The sequence below is a fragment of the Protopterus annectens genome, chromosome 13.part0 (genome assembly GCF_019279795.1).
Source record: "Protopterus annectens isolate FY-2018-M chromosome 13.part0, PAN1.0, whole genome shotgun sequence".
Lineage (NCBI taxonomy): Eukaryota > Metazoa > Chordata > Ceratodontiformes > Protopteridae > Protopterus > Protopterus annectens.
The window spans coordinates 1,145,401,889-1,145,427,980 of NC_056747.1; the positions used below are offsets into that span (position 1 = coordinate 1,145,401,889).

The 26,092-nt window shown below is 39.7% G+C and overlaps 1 protein-coding gene across 1 annotated transcript in view; it reads right to left on the reverse strand.

The window, feature by feature from the left end:
• LOC122788162 (myosin light chain kinase, smooth muscle-like) overlaps positions 1 to 24,798 on the reverse strand; it is a 943,334-nt gene extending 918,536 nt beyond the window's left edge. Inside the window, exon 1 of the mRNA XM_044055140.1 lies at positions 24,087 to 24,798. Coding sequence (XP_043911075.1) covers positions 24,087 to 24,222 — 136 coding nt within the window. The 5' untranslated portion in view covers positions 24,223 to 24,798. The remainder of the gene's footprint in view (positions 1 to 24,086) is intronic.
• Between the last annotated feature and the right edge of the window lie 1,294 nt (positions 24,799 to 26,092).

The window sequence follows — 26,092 nt, forward strand, 5'->3', positions numbered from 1 at the left end:
TACAGATTCCCCCTTCCCCTTGGGGATCAGGTGCATCACTAGCTATCTCCCTCAGGCCTTGTAATGTAGGGTCTGAGAACAAAACCTGTCTCAACTCTCTCTTAGTAATCCTTCCCAGCTACCCTTCCACAGGATGTCTGGTATTCTCTGACAGAGGTGCCTTACTGTCAGCCTGGGTACTACTACTCACCTCTGCCCTTGCATTCACTCTGTCCAAGGGAACATCAGTATCCACAAGCAGTTGTAGCTCACCTTCAGTCTCACAGCTACAGGGTAGTGCCGTCCATGAAGTAACCACCTCACTTGTCTTGGCTGCAAGTATGCGGTCTCTCTGGTTCTCCCCAGGCTATCAGACCCATATGCTTCTCAGCAAGCCTGACTGCATGTAACTGCATGCACACAGGGTACTGCATTATCAAAATCATTCCCTATCAGGACATATGCAGGGATAACCTCAAGCACACCTACTTGCTACCTTCCATTTCTAACATCCCAGTCAAGGTGAACCCTAGCCAAAGGTATTTGGCATGGGGTCCCTCCTAAAGCTCTGACTGGAGTAGACTGCCCAAGTCAGTAGTGCTCCTCTGTAACCATTGCAGGCTCCCCAATGCTTAGGTCAGAGGCTTTGTCTCTCTTAGCAGTGGCCACTTTTCCTTCTGCTAAGATAGGATATAACCTCTTGTGGCAATTTGGTACCATTCTTGTCTCGAGACAACTTACTGTTAGCATTTTGTCATTCCCACTTACTGGCTTTCCCACCTTTTGTTCTCCACCTTGCCTCCATGGACATCTATATGCTACATGGCCCCACTGTTTGCATTTAAAACATTTAACTTTTGGTCCTGGATGTATAACTGGACTAGTGGCTTCCACTGCTACTGGCCGACTCTGTTGGGGCAATCTGGGCTGCCCACCATGGGTTCCCTTAGACCCATGAGCAGTACTGGGTGTCCCTTTCCTGTGCAGTGATGTCCTGCTTAGTAGATATAGGTCTCCTTTCTTCCCCATCTCATCTGCAGTATTGCACTGTCTATCAGCTAACCATCATGTCCTCAGGCAAAGTGCTAAGGGTTTGTTCCCTCACTAAAACATCTGCCAGTGGTTCAAAAGTGGTGACCTGACATCCACTCACCCACTTATGAAAATAAGTGCTTGGTTCAGCAACATATTCACACACACTTTCATCTGCCTTGCGTCTATGCTCATGAAATGTTTCCCTATAAGCTTCAGGTGTTAAAGCATTCTAAAAGACAAGTTTTTACAATATTATAATTTAAGCAATCAGTATCAGACAATTTAGAAATCACAGTTACAGCTTTACCTTGGAGTAAGGGGGCCAGGAGTCATACCCAAAGCCCTTGGCCAACATTTTACTGTTTACATACCCTTTCAAACATATGAATGAAACTATCAAAATTATCCCCCTTTGTAAATTTTGGGAGAAATGATATTGACCTTTGTTGCTTTTGAGGTCTGGTTACTCCCTTCCCCATTACCTCCATGACTCTGGCAAAGAGTCAACATCTCCTTTTCATATTGATTCTGTCTCTCCTTCTCCTCAGCCTCTAGATGTTGCAGTTTCTCACTTTACTCAGCCTCTAGATGTCTCAATTGGTCATTTTCCTAAGCCTCAAGACATCTCCATTTCTCATTTTCTTCAGCCTCTAGACGTTTCAGTCTCTCTGTTACTTCAATTTCCAAATGCTTGGCCTCCAGCTCATGTCTCTTTAACTACAGACAGATTTTTAAGTCCTCTGTGGAAAGGTTGAGCTGTCCATTTTCTGTGAGTTGTACATCTCCAAGGCAAGCCTGGATGTCTTCCTGAGCTCTGGTCTGTGATGCAGTTGTGCCCAAAGCTACATCTGTGCCCTAGTCAGGTTGGCATGCACCAGTCCTTTAGCCTGGCACATCTCAGCCAACTGTCATTTTCTCAGTTGCCATACTCCTCTTCTGACATGCTTGCCTACTCTCCCTGACTAACTAAGCTAACAAAAAAATAAAACAATCGTGATGTGAAACTCTGAATGTTCCCTGCTTTGCTGATTGAGAGTGCAAACACCTTCAGTGCTACTGTACACAGGCTACAGGAATTCAATATCCACACCACTACAAGCTAATTAATATGTTACATGGCTATCCCACCACTGCCACCAATTAATATGTGATGCCCCTGTTCTGGCCCAGTAATCAAGGAGCCTCAATCCTCACCATTGGCAATAGTGGGGGACATACACACTGAAAGAATTAGAAGTACACACACAGTAAAGTGCTGTTTCCCTTAAGAGCACAAAGAAATCACAGTCAATCTGGGGCTAGTTTCTCCCTCTTTCTCCAGATTCCCAATAAGACTCCCCACTGACACAGCTATAGAGTTGAGTCCTAAGCCAGGGTTCAAAGCCAAGTCCTCCCAGCACTCTCTCTGTCCAACCAGTGCTTTGTGTCCCTGCCCAAATAGCAGACACACACACACACACACACACACACACACACACACACACACACACACACACACACACACACACACTACACACTCACACACTTAAATATTACCAATTCAAGGTTGCAAAACTTCTAAGAGGTGAAAATTGGAGCTTTCCTTCTATAAGGCCTTGCAATCTTGGAGTTGTATTGTTAAATAGTGGGTTATAAGGGCGCATATCCCAATAAGGTAAAATCCTATTAGAAACTTTTTTATGTGTAAATAATGCAGTTGGCAAAATGCAGGTTTGGTATTTCGATTTTGACAAATAGTAATTCAGCTTTCTGCCATGGGCCCTTTTCCAGTCATGTTAGCCCTGAGTGATGACATAAATAGATGGTGAGAAGGCTGTCCTTGGATATGACTTTTGGAATCATCATTAACTAATTTCTAAGGCTAGAAATGATGATGTTGTTGCCATCTTTTTGTTAATGAAATGTTATAATTTATTTTGTATTTAGAACTTTATTGCATTGTTTAGTGTATAAAAAGCATTAGCTAAGGGATTCATTGGTACTATCCTATGTGATGACATCATTGGTATGACTTAAGATTCTGACATCACTGCCAGGCTACTGCAATGTTCTTTTCTATAAACTAGCAGCATTCTCATGACATCAACCATGTAAATTACACCGATATAGTAATGCTTGGTTGGTTGATAGATTGACTGATTAAAGGTGTATGTAATCTGACCCTCTGCATGTTTTTTAAAAAGTAATGAGGCCATGCATGCTCTGCTGTGATGCAGCACACTATACTTATTTTATTTACCGCAACCATATTCTACTTCCTTCCCAGTTTTAATCTTTTGTTCCTTCCTGTCTGTCTTAAATGTATATCTTGACACAGGTCACACTTTACAAATAGTACTAGCTATGTTCAAAGCCTAGGTTTTGTTGTCATGATGTAACAAATTTGTATTTTCTTATGTATACTGCATTTTATTTACTTTATACTTTATTGATTATTGTAATTTGTGCATTAAAATTTACTCTTGGAGCTTTTCTCCCCAGGTCTCCACTGAAAAAGGATCTGTGTCCAGTCGGACATTCCTGGTAAACAAATATTAAATAACTAACTAAATAAATAAATAAATAAAATAAATAAAAGCCATGCTGAACCTGTTTTTGAACACTAGAATGTGTTTCCTAGACTGGAGAAAGCAAACACCATACAGAGGCAGCAGAAGAAGCTGGTCATTTTAGATCTGAAAAAATGATATTGCAACATACTAGTAAATTTAATGTTTAGTGAACAATGCATAGGATTTTCAGTCATTCCACAAAAACAGAAAGTGCAAGTGATATCATAATCCAGTACCATTCAGTGCTTGTTTATTTACATTACACTGGGCTTGTCTGCTTAGAATGTTTCAGTATCTAATGCATTTAAATTGTACATAGGAAACATCCTTTAACAAAATTCTAAGGATTTTAATACTCATTGTGGAGACACCCCATTATTTCCTAGTAATTACATAAAATAGAATTAAAAGGTAAACAACAGCATTTTTAGGATATTCATCAATATATGTTCAGCATATTGATCACTGCTGTAGTAGCCTTAGCTATTTCCAGAAGAGTAGCTGGCTCAGCCAGTACCCTGCACCACAAACCAGTACTCTACCCTCTCAGCACTTCAAGTGGAAAGGAAACAAACAGAAAAAAAAATCACTTTACTGTAATAAATCAATTGCTACATTGAAGGGAGTGGGGGGCAGTTGCTACAGTGTAGGCCATGCATGTAACACTACAACACTCACGTCTGACCACAATTGCAATACTGATTTTTATAAGCCAGTATTGCATTAAAGAGAGCCAGATCAGCTGGTGACACCCTTCCCAACACTTTGCACCAGGGCAGTTGCCCCTCTTGCCATGCTGCTGGCTATATGGGTTATATCATATCAAGGATATAACAACCAACCAGTTTCCAAAGCTTCAGGGCACCTTTTACATGCCCAAACTGTCTAGCAGCTTGAGCTGAGCTGAGCTTCTTTCAGAGCATCTGAATCTCCATTTTTCTCTATGGGAACAGTGAGTTTCAGACAAGTGGGCTCTTAGAATCATCTGTCAATGTTACAAATGGCAGTGGGAGGAAATATCTACTTTCCATGGGGTCATTCATCATCCTGCAGATCAGACTCTTTCATTTCCACAGCTTTTTCATCACATGTTGTCCCAAGGAGTGATAGAACCGCCTCCTCCCTCCCAAGTGGGGAATGTTTTTTTATTCAAGCATGCTTCAAGTGCCAAAGAAAGAAAATTCTTGGAAATCATTTCTGGATCTTTCCTAAACTTGTTTTAGATAGTGCCCAAATTTACAATGATGTCACTTCAGAACTTGTTACCTTTTCTTCTTCTTCTTCTTCTTTTGAATTTCCTGGCAACAGCAGACTTAAAATATGGTGTAGTGGTGCAGTGGTAGCATTGTTGTCTCACAGCAAAAGGTTCTCCAGTTTGATTCTCAGCTGGGATACCTTCTATGCCATGTTCGCATGTCTTCCCTGTGTTTGTGTGGGTTTCCTCCCACATTACAAAGACGTGTCTGGAGCATTTCTGCCTGGGCTGAAAATTGGCTTTGTTCCAAGTTGGACTTCCCAGTAAACAAATGTTAATAAAATGAAAAGGTGCTTGTCATCATATTCCTTTTCATCCAGACTTCAGATGTTTCTTAAGGTTTTGTGTGTCTAGATCACATTATCAGTTCTCTGCCTTAACTTTTGGACTAATCACTGCACCAGCAGTGTTTACAAAGTGTCTAGCTCCAGTTATAGCTCATTGTAGACTACAGATTATCTACATTTTTCAGTATTTAGACAACTTCCTTATCTTTACAGAGTCTTTTTTTCAAAGTGTCATGAATCTCTCTCTCTCTTGGGTAAGAGATCTCTTACACAAGCTGGGATTCCAAGTGAACATTCAAAAGTCTTTCTTGATTCCTTCACAGATGATCGTATTCCTCGGATGTGAACTAGACACCTCAATTTAAAGAGCTTTTCTTCTACTTGAAAAAATTGATTTTTATATAGATCTGTTTTTAAGGTTTTCCATACAGACTTCAATCACTGCAAGGGAATACCTCAGGAGTTTGGGTCTAATAGCATCTATTATTATCATGAATGATACCCCTGGCAAGACTCTGCATGAGAAAGATACAGTGGTTTCTGAAATCTCTTTGGACCCTGCATCATACCATTTATCTTTTCAAATCACAGTGCTGTAGTTTGTCAGAACGAAAATCTTTTGGTGGAGACAACAGATATCCTTAAATCCAGGTCTCCACTTCTACTTCTCTGCTCCAGAATAATCAGTCAGTACAGATACTTCAAACTTTAAACTTTACTTGGGGAGCAGTTTCAGAAGGGGATAAAAATGCAGCAGGGTGTGGGACACTTAGGGCAGATACAAGCATATAAACATCAAGGAGATGTTTGCCCTGAAAGCACCCAGCTCTCTGAACCATCTTTAGTCCACAGGCTGTCTTCAAGCAATTACAGACCATGCCACAGTCATGTGGTACATAAAAAAACTAGGGGGTACCCCATTTGCAGATTAGCCATGATAGCTTGAAATATAACTTCACAGCATGATCTCACTCTACAGGCATACTACATTCCATCAGTGCAAAACTGTGCAGCAGACAAGCTGAGCAGGACCGGGTCAGACCCTCAAGAATGGAAACTAGTTAAAAGTTCTTCAAAGATTGGATCCATCTGTGGGGAGTTGCATGAGCAGACCTCTTTGCCTCCTGTCTGAACAATCAACTGGCAAGATTCTGTTCCAGGACTCAGTGCAAGAAGGCCTGGGAGACATATACCTTTTCTTTTCCTTGGACAGACATACTCCTGCATGCATTTGCACCCTTTACGCTAATATTCAGGGTACATCTGGAAATTCAGAAGATATCCCCCTTGATCTTTGTGGCGACTCCATTCTGGCCCAAAAAGCCATGGGTCTCCCTTCATTGGAAATTACCAGTGGCAATTACCTCAAGCTTCCTCACAGACTAGATCTACTCACAAAAGAAGAGGGGCATTTGATACACCCTGACATCAATCAATTGTAACTGACTGCCTGTATGATAGGGTCTTTACTCCCTTTCAGGCTCCTGTTTACCGAGCATATACAGCATGTACTAATGGAAACAAGAAAGCCAGCCACTAGAAAATCATACATTAGCAAATGGACACGTTTTTTGTTGGTGCCAACAACATAACCAGCACCCTTTCATGGTCTGTTGTTCTTTGTTTCTTTGGTTCAACAATATTTGCGTGAGTTCTTATTCCTTTATCGAGGTTCATTTATCAGCCATTTCAGCATGTCTGCCCATAGATTCTTCTCTTTCAATGCAGTCTCATGTCAAAGTGTTTTTGAAAGGGTTTTTGCATAAGGGGCCTCCAAGAAAACTAGTGGCTCCTTAGAATTTTAATTTTGTGTAAGAGAAACTAACACTTGCTCCATTTGAACCAGCTCATCTGGCTGTCTTGAGGTTCTTAACATGATAAGCAATGTTATTGATTACACTGACCTTTACAAGAAGGGTGTCTGAGTTGCAAGCTCTTATGGTGAGTCAGCTCTATTTAGTTTTCCATAGAAACAGCTGGATTTAGAATTAATCCTTCTTTTATGCCTAAAGTGGTATCTGTGTTTACTTTAAGCCAAATTATACATCTCCCCCTTTTCTTTCCTGGACTTGAAAATGAGGGAGAAAGGTTACTCCACACCTTGGGTGTCTACAAACAACTCAGATACTATCTTGAAGAACAAAATCTTTCAGATCCTCAGATCAATTGTTCATTTCTTGTGAAAGTAAACAACCTGTGTCAAAACAGACTATTTACAAAAGGTTTTCTAAGGCTATTACTGTTTTCTATACTCACCATAACAAAACTATTCCAGGAAGGGTAAAGGCCTACTCTACCAGGGCCCTGGCTTCATCTAAGGCTTTTTGGAAAGGGTTGGATTCCAGAAGTATTCTAGAAGCTGCTACTTGGTCCTCTGTACATACCTTTACAAAGCACAGTAAGCTTGATTCCTTCCCTAGTACCAGATCAAGCTTTGCAAAGACCATTCCTCCAGGGAATCCTGGAATCTTTTCTTTCCCCCTCCCAAATGTAGTTAGCTAAGGTTATCTATATAGCTGAAATTACTGAAGTAATTATCAATATGATGCAGACAGTTCAGTTGTGTAAATAATATGTGCCATAACAGTAGATGCTCGAAAGTTCACTGCTGCAGTAGTTGCTCCCTCCCTCCTTCTATTCCCCTTGTTTTTGTTGTGTCTTTTTGTATCAGGGTGTGGACATTTATTTTTTGTTGTTCCTAGCATTAGCTTTCAGGGCTTAGCTTCCATCTCTTTGCTGGCAGGAAAGCTCTGAAGGGCTTTGCATCCAAACTTGTCTTTTAGTCAGCTCAGCTCAAGCTGTTTGGTCAGTTTGGCTGCATGGAAGGTGCCCTGCAGTTTTGGAAGCTGGCCAGATGTTATATACTTGTCAGGATATAACCCATATTACTAATGCTACTGCAGCATTATCTTTGAAGCATCTAATGTTATGATAAGTTTTACTTGCACAACTGTACTGTCTTTACTTTTGGAACTTCACTGAGAGAGAGAGTGTGTGTGTGTGTGTGTGTGTGTGTGTGTGTGTGTGTGTGTGTGTGTGTGTGTGTGTGTGTGTGTGCACGCGCGTGCGTCTGTGTATATGAGTGTGTGTGTGTGTCCATACATAAATACATACATTTCTGCATAACTGTTGGTGTGGTGAACTATGGAGGGGGGAATGTCCCTAGAAATGTTACATGTTCAGATGTAGTCTTCAAATTCTGTACCATAAGTTTCAGTTAACTCTTCTGTGCTCTGTTGTGCCTGAGAACATTCTGTCACTGCACCCTCATTATTGCTCAGTTATTAAAAGGCAGCTTTCTGGTATTACAGTAACCCAAAGATGATGGTATCTTCACTTGTATAAGACAGGGGCACATAGCTGAAGTATTTCTTTCAGAAATGCTTAATACTGTTTTGTACAGAAAGTGTCAATGAGGGCGCATGCATTTTATGCCTCTTTAGAAACAATCCTGTTCACAACCCCACCCCCACTGCTGTCAGCTGTGCAGAGTCCTATCACAAATACTTGACTTCAGAATCTGCGACATTATAGTAGTGCATACTCAGTAAAGATACTCTTTATTAAACTAAAGGGTTTGAGCCAAAATAGAAGGCTCCTACAACACAAAATAATCAAATTTAATAATAAGTAACAACTTAACAAAATGACAAATGCTTTTCTAAGTCTCTTACCCACTTCCTTCTTGGTGGACATAAAAATAATCCTTTACACATTTCCAAGAACTTCATTAATTATTAATTATGATTACCCGTAACAGTGTTTCATGTGATTCACAAACTTAAGTGTTAAAGCTGGCTGCAGGTCATTAAACAGCATTACGTGTCATGCCACTGTTTAAGTATGAAGCATTTTATGTTTGAATGAACTGAAAGGAGTAATTTGCATGTTCTGCATGGACTCTTTGAAAGGCTATGAGACCAGTTTTATGTACAAACCCCAAATGCATAAAATATAAAGATGACATACAGTACATCATGTGTACAAGGTATCATAACCAATACATATGAAAAAGTACTCAGTAGAAAAACTAACAAATGATAAATTATAACTGAGGGAAGGGTTACATGATAGCGGAGAGTACAGGAGATGGTGGTTGCACATATTCGTAAACTGAACAGGGTCTAAGGAATTCTATGCAGTTCTACCCTCCTCACCTCTCTTGTTAGCATTTTAATACAGGACCCTAGACTATGATTGCAGAATAAGAATATTTCACCCAGTTTAACTCTGCACATACCTGCCTTTTACACTCTGCTACAATTACTGGCTGGTTAGAAGGTAGTATTAAGCTTAGCTAATTTGTCCATTAATTGCAAATAACCTTCTGTCTCATCTTCATTCCTATCTGCCCCTTCTCCAATCCTTATTCTAACCATAACCAGCATGCACACACACACACACACGCACGCACACACGCACGCACACACACACACACACACACACACACACACACACACACACACACACACACACTTCCTCTTGAAATTTTGAAATGCTTGATATATCTGAGTTTTTCAGTATTAAAAACTGAAACTCACAGTTACGTTACCCACACACTTGATTTTCCTCTTTTGGACATCTCTAGCACTGGAGAAAAGTGCTTTTGATGAATTTTCCAAGCACAGCACACTGTTGACAAACTGTTTCAACATGGTGAAGTACATCTGTGTCTACTAATACTATTACACACACTCTACCTACTAGTACCTGCTAGTACCACTGCTCACATTATACCTAATAGTATTATTGGTCACATCATAACTACTAGTAAAACTGCTCACATTCTGCCTACGTGTAGTTCTGTTCACATTATATGCACTAACACACTACTGCTCATATTTTATGTACTAGTAAAGCAACTCCCATTATACCTACTACTACTACTGCTCACACTCTACCTACTAGTACTGGTGTTCACATTATGTGTACTAACACTACTGCTCACATTATACATACTAGTACTGCTCTTCACATTACATGTACTAACACTACTGCTCACATTATACCTACTAGTACTGCTCTTCACATTACATGTAGTAACACTACCGCTCACATTACACCTACTGGTACTGCTGTTCACATTGCATATACTAACACTACTGCTCACATTACACCTACTAGTACTGCCATTCACATTACATGCAGTAACACTACTGCTCACATTATACCAACTGGTACTGCTGTTCACATTACATGTACTAACACTACTGCTCACATTATACCTAATAGTACTGCTGTTCATATTACATGTACTAACACTACTGCTCACATTGTACCTACTAGTAAAGCTACTCACATTATACCTACTAGCACTACTTCTGACACTGTGTACTAGTACTGCCATTCATATTACATGTACTAACAATACTGCTCACATTTTACCTACTAGTACTGCTGTTCACATTACATATACTAACACTACTGCTCATATTATACCTACTAGTACTGCTGTTCACATTGCATGTAATGTAACTACTGCTCACATTTTACCTACTAGTAAAGCTACTTACATTATATTTACTAGGACTACTTCTGACACTCTACCTACTAGTACTGCTGTTCACATTATGTGTACTAACACTACTGTTCACGTTATACCTACTAGTACTGCTGTTCACATTACATGTACTAACAGTACTGCTCACATTATACCTGCTAGTACTGCTGTTCATATTACATGTACTAACACTACTACTAACATTATACCTACTAGTACTGCTGTTCACATTACATGTACTAACACTGCTACTCACATTATACCTACTAGTACTGCTGTTCACATTACATGTACTAACACTACTGCTCACATTGTACCTACTAGTAAAGCTATTCACATTATACCTACCAGCACTACTTTTGACACTCTACCTGCTAGTACTGCTGTTCACATTACATGTACTAACACTACTGCTCGCATTATACCTACTAGTGCTGCTGTTCACATTACATGTACTAACACTACTGCTCACATTATACCTACTAGTACTGCTGTTCACATTACATGTACTAACACTACTACTCACAATATACCTACTAGTACTGCTGTTCACATTACATGTACTAACACTACTGCTCACATTATACCTACCAGTACTGCTGTTCACATTACATGTATTAACACTACTGCTCACATTGTACCTACTAGTAAAGCTACTCACATTGTACCTATCAGCACTATTTCTGACACTCTACCTACTAGTACTGCTGTTCACATTACACGTACTAACATTACTGCTCACATTATACCTACTAGTACTGCTGTTCACATTATATGTACTAACACTACTGCTCACATTATACCTTCTAGTAGTGCTGTTCACATTGCATGTACTAACACTACTGTGCATATTGTACCTACTAGTAAAGCCACTCACATTATACCTACTAGCACTACTTCTGACACTTTACTTACTAGTACTGCTGTTCACATTACATGTACTAACACTACTGCTCACATTATACCTACTAGTACTGCTGTTCATATTATATGTACTAACACTACCGCTCACATTATACTTACCAGTACTGCTGTTCACATTATATGTATTAACACTACTGCTCACATTATACCTTCTAGTACTGCTGTTCACATTACATGTACTAACACTACTGTGCATATTGCATGTACTAGTAAAGCAACTCACATTAAACCTAATAGCACTACTTCGGACACTTTACCTACTATTATATGTACTAACACCACTGCTCACATTGTACCTACTAGTAAAGCTATTCAGATTATACCTACTAGTACTACTGCACACACTCTACCTACTAGTACTGCTGTTCACATTACATGTACTAACACTACTGCTCACATTATACCTACTAGTACTGCTGTTCATATTATATGTACTAACACTACTGCTCACATTATACCTACTGGTACTGCTGTTCACATTACATGTACTAACACTACTACTCACAATATACCTACTAGTACTGCTGTTCACATTACATGTACTAACACTACTGTGCATATTTCATGTACTAGTAAAGCAACTCACATTAAACCTAATAGCACTACTTCGGACACTTTACCTACTAGTACTGCTGTTCATATTATATGTACTAACACCACTGCTCACATTGTACCTACTAGTAAAGCTATTCAGATTATACCTACTAGTACTACTGCACACACTCTACCTACTAGTACTGCTATTCACATTACATGTACTAACACTACAGCTGTCATTATACCTACTAGCACTACTGTTCCTATTGCACCTACTCAAACTATGCTCATACTGTACCTACTAGTAAAATATTCTCACGTTATACCTACTGGTACTATTGCTCATTATACCTTCCAGTACTGCTACTCATTATATCTATTACTACTACTCCTCATGTTATACATACTAGCACTACTGCACACACTCTTCCTACTAGTAGTGCTGTTCACATTATATGTACTGACACTATTGCTCATGTTGTACTAACTCAAACTACTTCTCACATTGTATCTACTAGTAAAGCTACTCATATTATACCTACTAATACTATTGCTCACATTATAAATGTTAGTACTACTGCTCATATTATAACTCCTGGTCCTACTGTTCACATTATATGTACTAGCATTCATGCTTACATTGTGCCGACTAGTACTGCTGCTGATATTATACCTTCTAATATTGCTGCTCACGTTATAGCTATTAATACTACTGCCCATGTTGTGCATATTAGTACTTCTGCTCATATTGTATCTACTGTTACTGCTACTCCCATTATAGGTTAATAGGTTCATAGGAGATTACAAGGCTAATGGCTGAAGAGTCCTTACAGGCCTAGCAATTTTTAACCAGATTTTACCCTTTTTTATCCCTAGGGGAAAGATAAGGATCAGCAAGTAGAGTTTTGACTATTTTTACAGACTGCCTCTCTCCATAAGGGACATGCATGCCACCCCAGGAGTGAATTTCCAATTTCCCATCCATTAGTCCAGATTGCCCTTGAAGATGGTCAGAGAAGGACTCTACGTCACACAAATGGGAAGCCTATTCCAGTGGAAGGACAATTGTTGGGCTACATATCTATCTCTACAGCATGATCTGTTCATGTCAGAGATCATGTTTAGATGTTTGGAGTGGGTAACCCTCGTGCAGTTAGTTTTCTGAATATGCAACATTTATATCAGGGCTAGATCAGAGACTGCTTTGTAGGTGAGACACAAATTCAGTAATTGGTAGGAAAGAGAATACAGTGATAGGGCTTTTAATCAGTCCACATATGGCATGGTGGTTATTTTTTGGTGAGAAACCTCTGAGAATGATCTAACTGTTGCATGTGCCTGGTGAGGTACATGTCAAAGGGTGCATTGTACTTGATTATTGGTCTGATAAGGGCCAAGTACAGTGGTACTATGACATATGTAGATCTGCATGGCATACCCTTATTTATAAGCTGAGATGCGTACACAAGGATTTCCTCACCATTGTGGACTCATGATGGTCAAAATTCAGAATATTATCTATATGAGTACCCAGATCTCTCACCACTGGGTCCTCTATTAGGGGGATGCTATCAATGTTATAATTTGCAGGGGTATTTGATAGCCCAAGGAGTATTATTATGCACCTCTTTGCATTCAGTTTGAGAACATAGCTCCTACACCAATCATTAGTCTGCATCATACCTTTCTGTAGGCTATCAACATCATTTGGGGAGTCAATGATTGCCCCCAACTTGCAGTCATCAGCAAACCTGGTCAGCCAAAGGCCATCTACATTTGCCTTGAAATCTGAGAAGTATATTCCAAACAGGAGGGGGCTGAACATTGAACCCTGCACAATGTGAGCATTATATGTATTAGTACTGTTGTTCACGTTTTACTCACTAGTACTACTGCTCACCACTGTAACTACTAATACTGATATTCACATTATATGTACTAGTTATACTGCTCACACTGCAATTACTAGTAATGCTACTCACATTGTACCTACTAGTACTGCCACTTACAATGTACCTACTAGCACTACTGCTCACATTGTGCCTACTAGTACTGCTACTTACATTGCACCCACTAGCACTACTGCTCACATTGTACCTACTAGTACTGCTACTTACATTGTAACTACTAGCACTACTGCTCGCATTGTACCTAATAGTACTGCTACTTACATTGTACCTACTAGCACTACTGCTCACATTGTACCTACTAGTACTGCTACTTACATTGTAACTACTAGCACTACTGCTCACATTGTACCTTCTAGTACTGCTACTTACATTGTAACTACTAGCACTACTGCTTGCATTGTACCTAATAGTACTGCTACTTACATTGTACCTACTAGCACTACTGCTCACATTGTACCTACTGGTAAAGCTACTCAGATTATACCTACTAGTACTACTGCACACACTCTACCTACTAGTACTGCTATTCACATTACATGTACTAACACTACAGCTGTCATTATACCTACTAGCACTACTGCTCGTATTGCACCTACTCAAACTATGCTCATACTGTACCTACTAGTAAAATATTCTCACGTTATACCTACTGGTACTATTGCTCATTATACCTTCCAGTACTGCTACTCATTATATCTATTACTACTACTCCTCATGTTATACATACTAGCACTACTGCACACACTCTACCTACTAGTACTGCTATTCACATTACATGTACTAACACTACAGCTGTCATTATACCTACTAGCACTACTGTTCCTATTGCACCTACTCAAACTATGCTCATACTGTACCTACTAGTAAAATATTCTCACGTTATACCTACTGGTACTATTGCTCATTATACCTTCCAGTACTGCTACTCATTATATCTATTACTACTACTCCTCATGTTATACATACTAGCACTACTGCACACACTCTTCCTACTAGTAGTGCTGTTCACATTATATGTACTGACACTATTGCTCATGTTGTACTAACTCAAACTACTGCTCACATTGTATCTACTAGTAAAGCTACTCATATTATACCTACTAATACTATTGCTCACATTATAAATGTTAGTACTACTGCTCATATTATAACTCCTGGTCCTACTGTTCACATTATATGTACTAGCATTCATGCTTACATTGTGCCAACTAGTACTGCTGCTGATATTATACCTTCTAATATTGCTACTCACGTTATAGCTATTAATACTACTGCCCACGTTGTGCATATTAGTACTTCTGCTCATATTGCATCTACTGTTACTGCTCCTCCCATTATAGGTTAATAGGGTCATAGGAGATTACTAGGCTAATGGCTCAAGAGCCCTTACAGGCCTAGCAATTTTTAACTAGATTTTACCCTGTTTTTTATCCCTAGGGGAAAGATAACAAGGATCAGCAAGTGGAGTTTTGACTATTTTTACAGACTGCCTCTGTCCATAAGGGACATGCGTGCCACCCCAGGAGTGAATTTGCAATTGTCCATCCATTAGTCCAGATTGCACTTGAAGATGGTCAGGGAAGGGCTCTACATCACATGAATAGGAAGTCTATTCCAGTGGAAGGACAATTGCTGGCCTACATATCTGTCTCTTCAGCATGATCTGTTCATGTCAGAGATCATGTTTAGATGTTTGGGGTGGGTAACCCTTGTGCAGTTAGTTTTCTGAATATGCAACATTTATATCAGGGCTGGATCAGAGACTGCTTTGCAGGTGAGACACAAATTCAGTAATTGGTAGGAAACAGAATACAGTGATAGGGTTTTTAATCAGGCCACATATGGCACCATGTTGGGTTTTTTTTGGTGAGAAACCTCTGAGAATGCTCTAACTATTGCATGTGCCTGGTGAGGTATATGTCAAAGGGTGCATTGTACTCGATTATTGGTCTGATAAGGGCCAAGTACAGTGGTAGTATGACATACGTAGATCTGCATGGTATACTCTTACTTATAAGCTGAGATACATACATAAGGATTTCCTCACCATTGTGGACTCATGATTCAAAATTCAGAACATTATCTATATGAGTACCCAGATCTCTCACCACTGGGTCCTCTATTAGGGGGATGCTATCAATGTTATAATTTGCAGGTGTATTTGATAGCCCAAGGAGTATTATTATGCAACTCTTTGCATTTAGTTTGAGACCATGGCTCCAACACCAATCATTAGTCTGCATAATACCCTTCTGTAGGCTATCAACATCATTTGGGGGAGTCAGTGATTGTCCCCAACTTGCAGTCATCAGCAAACCTGGTCAGCCAAAGGCCATCTACATTTGCCTTGAAATCTGAGAAGTATATTCCAAACAGGAGGGGGCTGAACATTGAACCCTGCACAATGTGAGCATTATATGTATTAGTACTGCTGTTCATGTTTTACTCACTAGTACTACTGCTCACCACTGTAACTACTAATACTGATATTCACATTATATCTACTAGTTATACTGCTCACACTGCAATTACTAGTACTGCTACTCACATTGTACCTACTAGTACTGCCACTTACAATGTACCTACTAACACTACTGCTCACATTGTGCCTACTAGTACTGCCACTTACATTGTACCTAGTAGCACTACTGCTCACATTGTGCCTACTAGTACTGCCACTTACATTGCACCTACTAGCACTACTGCTCACATTGTACCTACTAATACTGCCACTTACACTGCACCCACTATCACTACTGCTCACATTGTGCCTACTAGTACTGCCACTTACATTGCACCCACTAGCACTACTGCTCACATTGTACCTACTAATACTGCCACTTACACTGCACCCACTATCACTACTGCTCACATTGTACCTACTAGTACTGCTACTTACATTGTACCTACTAGCACTACTGCTCACATTGTACCTACTAGTACTGCTACTTACATTGTACCTACTAGCACTACTGCTCACATTGTACCTACTAGAACTGCCACTTACATTGCACCCACTAGCACTACTGCTCACATTGTACCTACTAGAACTGCCACTTACATTGTACCTACTAGCACTACTGCTCACATTGTACCTACTAGAACTGCCACTTACATTGCACCCACTAGCACTACTGCTCACATTGTACCTACTAGAACTGCCACTTACATTGCACCCACTAGCACTACTGCTCACATTGTACCTACTAGAACTGCCACTTACATTGTACCTGTTAGCACTACTACTCACATTGTACCTACTAGAACCGCCACTTACATTGTACCTACTAGCACTACTGCTCACATTGTACCTACTAGAACTGCCACTTACATTGTACCTACTAGCACTACTGCTCACATTGTACCTACTAGTACTATTGCTCACATTATAAATGTTAGTACTACTGCTCATGTTATAACTGCTAGCCCTACTGTTCACATTATATGTACTAGCATTCCTGCTCACATTGTACCTACTAGCACTTCTGCTCACAGTATACCTTCTAGTACTGCTACTCACATTATATCTATTAGTAATAATGCCCACGTGGTACATATTACTACTTCTGGTCATACAGTATCTAATGGTGCTATTGTACACACTGTACCTACCAGTACTGATGCTCACATTTACCTACTTGTTTCACTGGCCATATCACATATGTTTGATACTCTTTAGTTTACCTTGCTATACTTCACCGCTGCTGAATTGAACCCCACTGCAAGCAACTTATTGCTTTCTTAACAGCTGACATTCTGCCTCTCACCACAACGCTGGATATCCTACAATTCAGACATTAGCAGCCTGTTTAGTTAGTTAGTTAGTTAGTTAGTTAGTTAGTTAGTTAGTTAGTTATTCATTCATTCATTCATTCATTCATTCATTCATTCATTCATTCATTCATCTATTTATTTATTTTTGGCTCATGCCTTCATCACTGACTTTCAGTCAATTCTCCAACTGACTGTCACACATCTGAGAAAGGGATATCACTGTTGTGATTGGGAGAGCGTTTTTTCTTAATGCAAGGAATTACAAACCTGGCTGGGGAGGAGCTGTCCCTAAATGGAGGCAGAAGAAAAAGTTATGCTAATGCTTTTATGACTATGACTGTAAACTGTCTGCTGCAGTCCCACATGCTGAAATGAAGCAGTTCACATGTAACTTTGGCATCACCTTACAATTTCCACTACATTGTGCACAGCTATGACAAGTACTTATACCCAACCCTCAAAGAAGGTGAGCTGGTACTGGCCTCTTGAAATCACTCCTTAAGTCTGTCCCTCGAGTGTCTGAGTCATTAGCTGACCTCTGTCATTGGCTGCACATTCAGCTGCCCTGCCAGTATGATGGCAGGCCCAGTTCAGTAGTGTAATTCCTACTCAGCCCATCCATGTTTTTATTAGCCACCTGTACATGTCTGCATCAAAGGCCCTAGTGAACTGTGGGTAGCCCAAGTTTATTGCTACTCCTGTGGCATGTTCCCTTCTTACCTGGTCATGAAAACTGGATCAGGATTGACTTTGGCCATGAAGGCATGTTAGTTGATGTTCTGGAGATTATGTTCTCTAGGAAAGTGACCAGTCTCTCCCTCATGATGCTGTTCATCACTTTCAGTGTCAGTACAATTGCTAAATGCCCCAGAATTTTCATGTTTATACCCATGTATAAGGTCACCAGATTTGGGTTCTAGTCCTCAACCACATCCACAGAGGTCAGCAATCTACTGAAAGTCTCCATCTACGTATTTGTTAACAAAGTGGCCAGACTCCTCAAGACATGGGCACGAAGCCCATCTGGCCCCTGTGCTGTGTTCTAACCATTTTTAGAAAAGCCGTTTCCCTTTCACCCTTCCCCCTCTCTATTGTGACAGCTGTCCATTGCTTTTCCTTTTCTGTTCTGCCTCTTTCCTACATTGTACCTCTCATTGCTTTCCTTTGTAAAAAGCCAGCCTGAAGCAAAGATTTTATTTATAACCACTTAGCTTTTTTCAGTCCTTACAGAGTCCAATCTCCCATAACTATAACAGTTTTCATCCTGTCTCACTCATTTAGTCTCTAATCTTCCTTTCATGATGTTTCTGTGGGTCAGTAAACTGCACTTCCCCAGCAGTGCTCCCACTTTTGGTACACTGCATTTCTCCACCAGTGCTCCCCCTTCCAGTACACTGAACTTCTCTAGCAGTGCTTCCCTTCCAGTACACTGTACTTCTACAGTACTCCCCTTCCAGTACACTGCACTTCTCCACCAGTGCTCCCCCTTCCAGTACACTGAACTTCTCTAGCAGTGCTCCCCTTCCCCCCTTCCAGTACACTGTACTTCTCCTACAGTACTCCCCTTCCAGTACACTGCACTTCACCAGCAGTGCTCCCCCTTCCCGTACACTGCACTTCTCCAGCAGTGCTCCCCTTCCAGTACACTGCACTTCTCCAACAGTGCTCCCCCTTCCAGTACACTGCACTTCTCCAGCAGTACTCCCCTTCCAGTACACTGCACTTCTCCAGCAGTGCTCCCCCTTCCAGTGCACTGCACTTTACCACCAGTGCTCCCCCTTCAGTACACTGCACTTCTCCAGCAGTGCTGCCCCCTTCTTAACTGCCAGCCTGCACCACCTAGCTTTTGATCTTGCTTTTCCGTTGCTGTGTTCATGAGACGGTGTTCTTCTTCCATTTTGAGCTGCCATTTGATGCCCTTCTTTAGGTAGATTTCTACTTCAAATTTGTCTCTCCTTTATCTTGTATTGGTGAACAACCTTTGCCCAAGCATCTTCATGTCTGCTCTATCTTACCACCGCTAGCCCATGTTTCTGTGATGCCATCAGTGTCCCCTTTTCCCTCCTGTCACAGTGCCTAAAACACCATCATTATTCTACCAAAATTCATTACAATCCATAGTAATACTACTCAGCCAAATATCTAGTCACCCTTGTTTCTTACTCCACTATTTTTTGCATCCTTTTTTATTCTATCTATTTCCTTACAGGACAACTGACACCACTCTCCCAATGATTATTAAAACTGGCCTCATTTTTATTAAAACTGCCTTATGTTCATTCCATCTGTCTTCATTCATAAGTAGGTACCAGGATAACTGCCCTTATAGACTGCTATAAGCTTAGCCAGTTTCCTTTTCAGAGGTAAAAATCAAGCTCTGTACCTTGTAAGTATAAGCTAAACAACTTAAGCATTATACCACCTCCCAACCCTTCTGTGCGCTGGTAAAATATTTTTTGAAAGATGTGACTTGTCTTGGATATTTTAGAGCTTTCACAGGAACTTGAATGTGTCCCTCACACCTCACCCGTTTACTCATCTGGGGTTTAAAATTAGTTTATTTGTTTGTTCATTTATTTTATTTAGTTTGTTAACTGGGGAAGTGAAATGGTCCAAAAAACAAGACCCTTTTCAGCCATGGTATAAGCCACCCTGACAAAAGATAAATATACGTAATAAATATAGAATTACAATCAGCTATGCATATAGTGCATTATATATAAACAAAGAAGACTAACCCAATATATAATCAAGGCAGAATATAGCATGCATAAAGCAATATATAAATAGGGTAGGTAAAATATATCTTACATACAGCCATAATGCACAGTATTTTACAGTTACTAACAGGTTTTTGTAAAATCAAAACTGGAAGTATTTTCAAGGTACCACAGAACATCTAGATTATATTATTTTTGTAAATGGCTTATTCTGGATCTCTTACCGCTTTTTCTCAAAAATCAAATAGACTGTCATAATTTTATACTTTTGAGGAAAAACATTCCACGTTACTAGGGTTCTTTTACTAAACACCTTCTCAGTAAATATTAGTATACATGCTGACCTTAGAAGGTGAGACCTATCCTGACTTCTTAGATTGTGGCCTGTTTCTAAGAAATGGACAATATTTAACAGCATACAAAATGTATAACGCATACTTACAAGGCATATAATATGATATGAACAGTCAGCTGTGCCTGTTCCTCTTTCTATATTATTTTTTTCTTTGCTACTGACTCCCAGATCTGCCTAGTTCTCAAGGTTTCTTTTTTAACCTATTTTTCCCAGTTGCTTGCCAGCCATCAGCACCACCATTCTCAAGATGTGTCATAAAAGCAGCCCTCAGGGGATATTAGATAAGTAACATAACCCCATACCCTGCTGGCTAATGTGAATAGCCAGATCACAATGAAGGTGGACGGTGCAGTGGTTTGCATTGTCACCTCACAGCAAGATGTTCACCAGTTTGATTCGTGGCTGGAGTGCCTTCTGTGTGGAGTCTGCATGTCCTCCCTCATTCGTGTGGGTTTTCTCTGGGTGCTCTGGTTTCCTCCAGTGTTACAAAGACATATGTCTGGAGCTTTTCTCCTCAGGCCTCCTCTAAAATTGTCTCATTCCAAGTTGGAGTGTCCACGTAAACAAATGTTAAATAAATAAATAAAAGTTGTTCTACTCCTTCACCCAGTGTGGACGTGCTTCCAAACTCATACCTGTGAGGGTTGCAATTATGGTTTGGAATGTGAAGTTCAAATCCCCCTGGTCTTATGTATAGTGTTTTTATGCAAGCATTTGCTTGCATGGGAGTAGTTTAGCTGTCTGGGACCACCATTTCCCTCATACCTAGAATAGGCATGCTAGTGTGTGTGTGGCTTACATCCATTTGTTCATCTCTGGATTGTCCAGCTCCTTAGCCACTAGTCAAATCAAGCCTTCTTGGTCAGAGTCTTGGCGTCATCCCTCTAGGCCACAAAGTCAGATCTTCTCTTAGATTTTTGTTTTTTAGATAAATAATCAGAAAAATTTCAAGGTAAGGGTACAGGTGGAATTTAGAAAAGAAAGACATCCATCTAGTTTCAATTTTCATATAAATTGAATTTAACTATTTACAAAAGGACATACATTTCAACCTCTCAGAACAGTTACTCTGAACAAAGCTAAAAACAATAGGTGGACAAAAGCCCAGAAATGCAGACAGATCCGAAATATTGTTTTTATAAACTTAGAAAGTTGTTAGAATAACAGGTTTTGCATTAGTGTGCATTCCTTGAAAGATATGAACTTTGAAACTCAAACGTCTGTCATGATTTAATTACTTCAGTCCACAAATATTTGCCAGAAAACCACAAATTTTATGAAGAACAGACCAAAAGTCTGAAGCAAAAGTCTGGACATTCTGCAGAATTCTGGACAGTTAAGGGGTATGCAAAGGGCACTGTAGACAATACAAGAAAAGTAGCTGTCCAGTTATGATTTTTAGGTATGCTCAATTTAAATATCAACATTTTGGCTCAATGATTTTCTAATCTAGACAGAAAAAAAACAGGCTAAATATTTAGTAGCACAGTTGTACAAACCCAAATCTAATAGAAATGTTTGCGGATAATTTCAGAAGTTCAGATGTCCTTTAATAAACAGCTTTTGTGCAGGGCAGTAAATGCATTATAAAATATGTCTTTGTGCTTTAAGTATTTGTCTAAAATAACTATCTGAGTCCAGTTTTGACAAGCTTCACACTGGTTACTTCTAATAATTTCACTGAATCACAAATGCAATGGAATTTGTATACCCTTCCCCCAAACTCTTATGTGTTTAAGTTTAATATTTAGTGAACTACTATTTCTAGGTCCAATTATAAATTAACCAGCAGTTTAAAACGCAGAAGAAATAAGTCTTGCTGACAGAACACTGAAACAATAAAACTTCAGCGTGTCCCAGTTTGAGGAAATTGTTTTAAAATCAGACTTCCTTCTTAAATATGTTGGTTAATTATCTGACACTGCCCAGAATCAGTTTAAAGTAATTTGTTTAACCTTTATTAGCCTGGTGAGAAACATTAGATTCCTTTGCTTGTAGTGGTCTGGCTAAGTGGCTTGCTCAGAGCTATACTGTAAGTACAGTTTGTAAAGATTCAGACATTATTTGCACAACATGGCTTATTAACACTGTCTCAACCCATAGTCCAGCACTGGGACTATATTACTATTATTTAGACACAACAACCCCTATTTATTTAATTGTATTTGTTTGCTCGCATAGAGCACTGATTCACCAGAACTTTTTTTCAGACTCAACCTGGGAGCACATTCTTCTAAAGTGATTTGCTCGGACTCGCTCAGTAGTCAAAGTGAGGCAGAAGGAATCAAATCATGAACTACAACACAAATCATAGCAGCTTGTGTTGTCTGACATTTGATGGTGACACATTTTTTTCCTAAAGCTGAGCTTTCTGGTTAATAGGAATTGAAACAGCATAAATGCTGTGCTTCCATATCTCAAAATTACAAAACCTTAACCACTGGCCATCCCCAGGGCCACCCCAGGACCATCCAACACACTTACACCTTGCCTGAGCATCCTACCTTAATCTTCATGAGCCATAGTCTGTTCTAATCATAGCCCCTGCCTCTTGCAGTTAGGAGTCAAAGAAATGCAATTCCCACAGTCACACAGTCCTATAATTCCCCTGCAGCCAGTCATTTTCGCATAACATTGCTTTTTCTGTTTTAGGGTCAGTAATTAAGAACAGACTACCAAAGCAGCTAAGGATAGCTCTTGCACCATGGTGCATGTATATCTGAGCTTAGATAATGCTAAAGCTCCTCTGATTCCCAAGCAAATCTGCACCCTTTTAGGTCACATATTAAGGTGTCTGCCTTCTCCACAAACAAATGAGTCTTTAACTGGTATGCTGGAACAGTGACAAGTATGCGAACATCCAGGTCAATTTTATCACATTTTAATTATTCCTTTGCAGCTATAAGGTAGGCTACTGACTGAATTAGGTGCTAATTAATATGTCATTTTCCATACTTAACTATAGACTATTTATTAATGACATTGCAATTATTGTTACAGTATGGTTATTTTGGTTAAACCTTCCCTATCAGTTATTTTACATCTCTAATTTATTTCTATTTCACACTGTTTCTTCTGTTTCTGATAATTTATCTATCTCTCCAGTTTTGACTAAAAAAGACACGCAAGGATCAATCCACTTAATTTGTTAACAAACAAATCAGTAAATGTATAAAATATCAAAAGTGTGGAACAAAAACATTAGTTGCATGCAACACAACATTCAGCCCTCTGCCCCCTAAAACTGCTTTGACTTACCTCCACAGCCCTTCATCACATTTTGACCAGGGCTGTTACAGCCTGTTTCAGTGATTGTCTCTCTGCCATCTTGCTGGTCAGCTGTGCCATGCTGCTGAGGTGTTACTGTGACCCTGAATGTAGAAAGGTAGCTCATTTTGTTTTAAAAAGCAAATCTAAGTCTTCATGAAAGCAGTTAGGACTCAAACAAATGCAACTCCCATACTCCCATAGTCCTATAATCCCCTTGCAACAAGTCAAAAACTTTTGCGTGTTAAAACATTATTGAGGGACTCTTGTGTTATCTGTTCTTATCAGCAGCTCACACTTGTGCCTGGGATGCTTGTAACAGGAAGACAATCTTGTAAGTAGCTCACTGTAGCATCGGTCACTTATACAGACTCAGAGTTGACTTCCACCAATAAATGCTGAAAGCAGATTCAAAGAATAAATAGCAGAACACGTTCGAGAATTAAAAGAAAAAAAAAAAAATGTATCCACATAATACTGCAGAGGCGGACAGCATGCTCACAGCTGTTAGTGAAAAACCTAGATGATATGTTTTCCTTGTTACTTGAAGACAATCAGTTACATTTGGAACATGATGAAAAATTTCTCTTTTAAACCGAATCTTTGAAATAGTTCTTTATGTGTATGATCATAAGAAACAGAAGAGTTCAGTTTCACAAACCAGCAAACGTACAACAGCCCAGAGATGAACAAGGGAACAAACCTTTTTGCCTGAAGGTTCCTGTTGTATAGGCTGCTGACATTCTAAACGGGCTGGGCAAGTCTGAAAAAAAAAAAAAAAAAAAGAAAACACGCAGAAGAATTATAAACAAAAACAACCAGGAGAAAAAAAACTTTCATGACATCTGTAGAAAGGGAGTGTGTGAACCGACTAGTGACCTAAGATTAGTGAGTTCAACCATCCCCCCCCAAAGTTAAACAGGAAACAGAAATGTGGAAAGGGTGCTTTAAAACTGTGCCAGCATTTCTCAGCGTTAAGAGAAAAAGAAAGTAAAGATAAAATATTACAAGTTTTCAGAAGGACTAAAACAGATAGTACTATTTCTGTTTTATCCTTTTGATAACAATGTTGTCAGCGATTGGCTTGCAATTTCCAGCTCCATTTAACTCCTTTTTTGGCTTTTTCCTCTTCTCTTGGGGTCCAAAGGACATTTCTGCTCCCTGCTCTAGAGACTGGAAAGGAAATGCCTTTCTCTGATCTGTAATTTGAGATGACAGCACATATTTGGTATGATGAGTACCAAGGCTTTATTCTGTACTTTTTTTTTTTTTAAATCCTGTCACACCATAAAAGCAAAGTTTTAGCATTTGGAGGTGCCCATGTGCACACTAGTGCAATGCTACATTGCAGGCACATGCATTACAGTATCCACAAAGCTTCCACCTATATAGATTCACCCACATAACAGAGCTGCATGTGAAAATACTGTAACCCCAACGACCATAGGTCAGAAGCTACCTATGACTTTCTTGTCAGAGTTGATGCAACATATTCTAGGCATACTAACCAAGATCATATTCCCAGTAACAGCAAGTCTTTAAGTATTTCATATGCTAAAACATGATGACACAATAGTGAAACAGTTATAATTACTGCACTTCACTGCTTGGTTCTCTATTCTGGTTCTCACCTTCAGTGTTTTGTCTGCAGAGTCTGCACATCCTTCCTGCGTCACTGGGTACTCCTTTTTCCTCACAGATCCTACAGATGCAGCTTAGGTGTACCGGCACTCCTCCAAATTACCCATAGCGGTGCCTTGTGACCACTTAGTAGAAGGATTACCCCTGTCCTTCCTCTACCCTGATCTGGATTAAGCAAGTAATTACAGAATAAATGAAGTGACTGGATACAAGAAAGGTACATAGCTCTCAGCTTCTGGGCCCAAAAAGTCTGGACAAAGCCAAAAGTAATAGCAGGACAAAGCCCCCAAAATAGGGACAAATTTTAAATATTGCTGTTAGAAAGTTGATAAAATGAAAAGTCTTGTGTTACCATA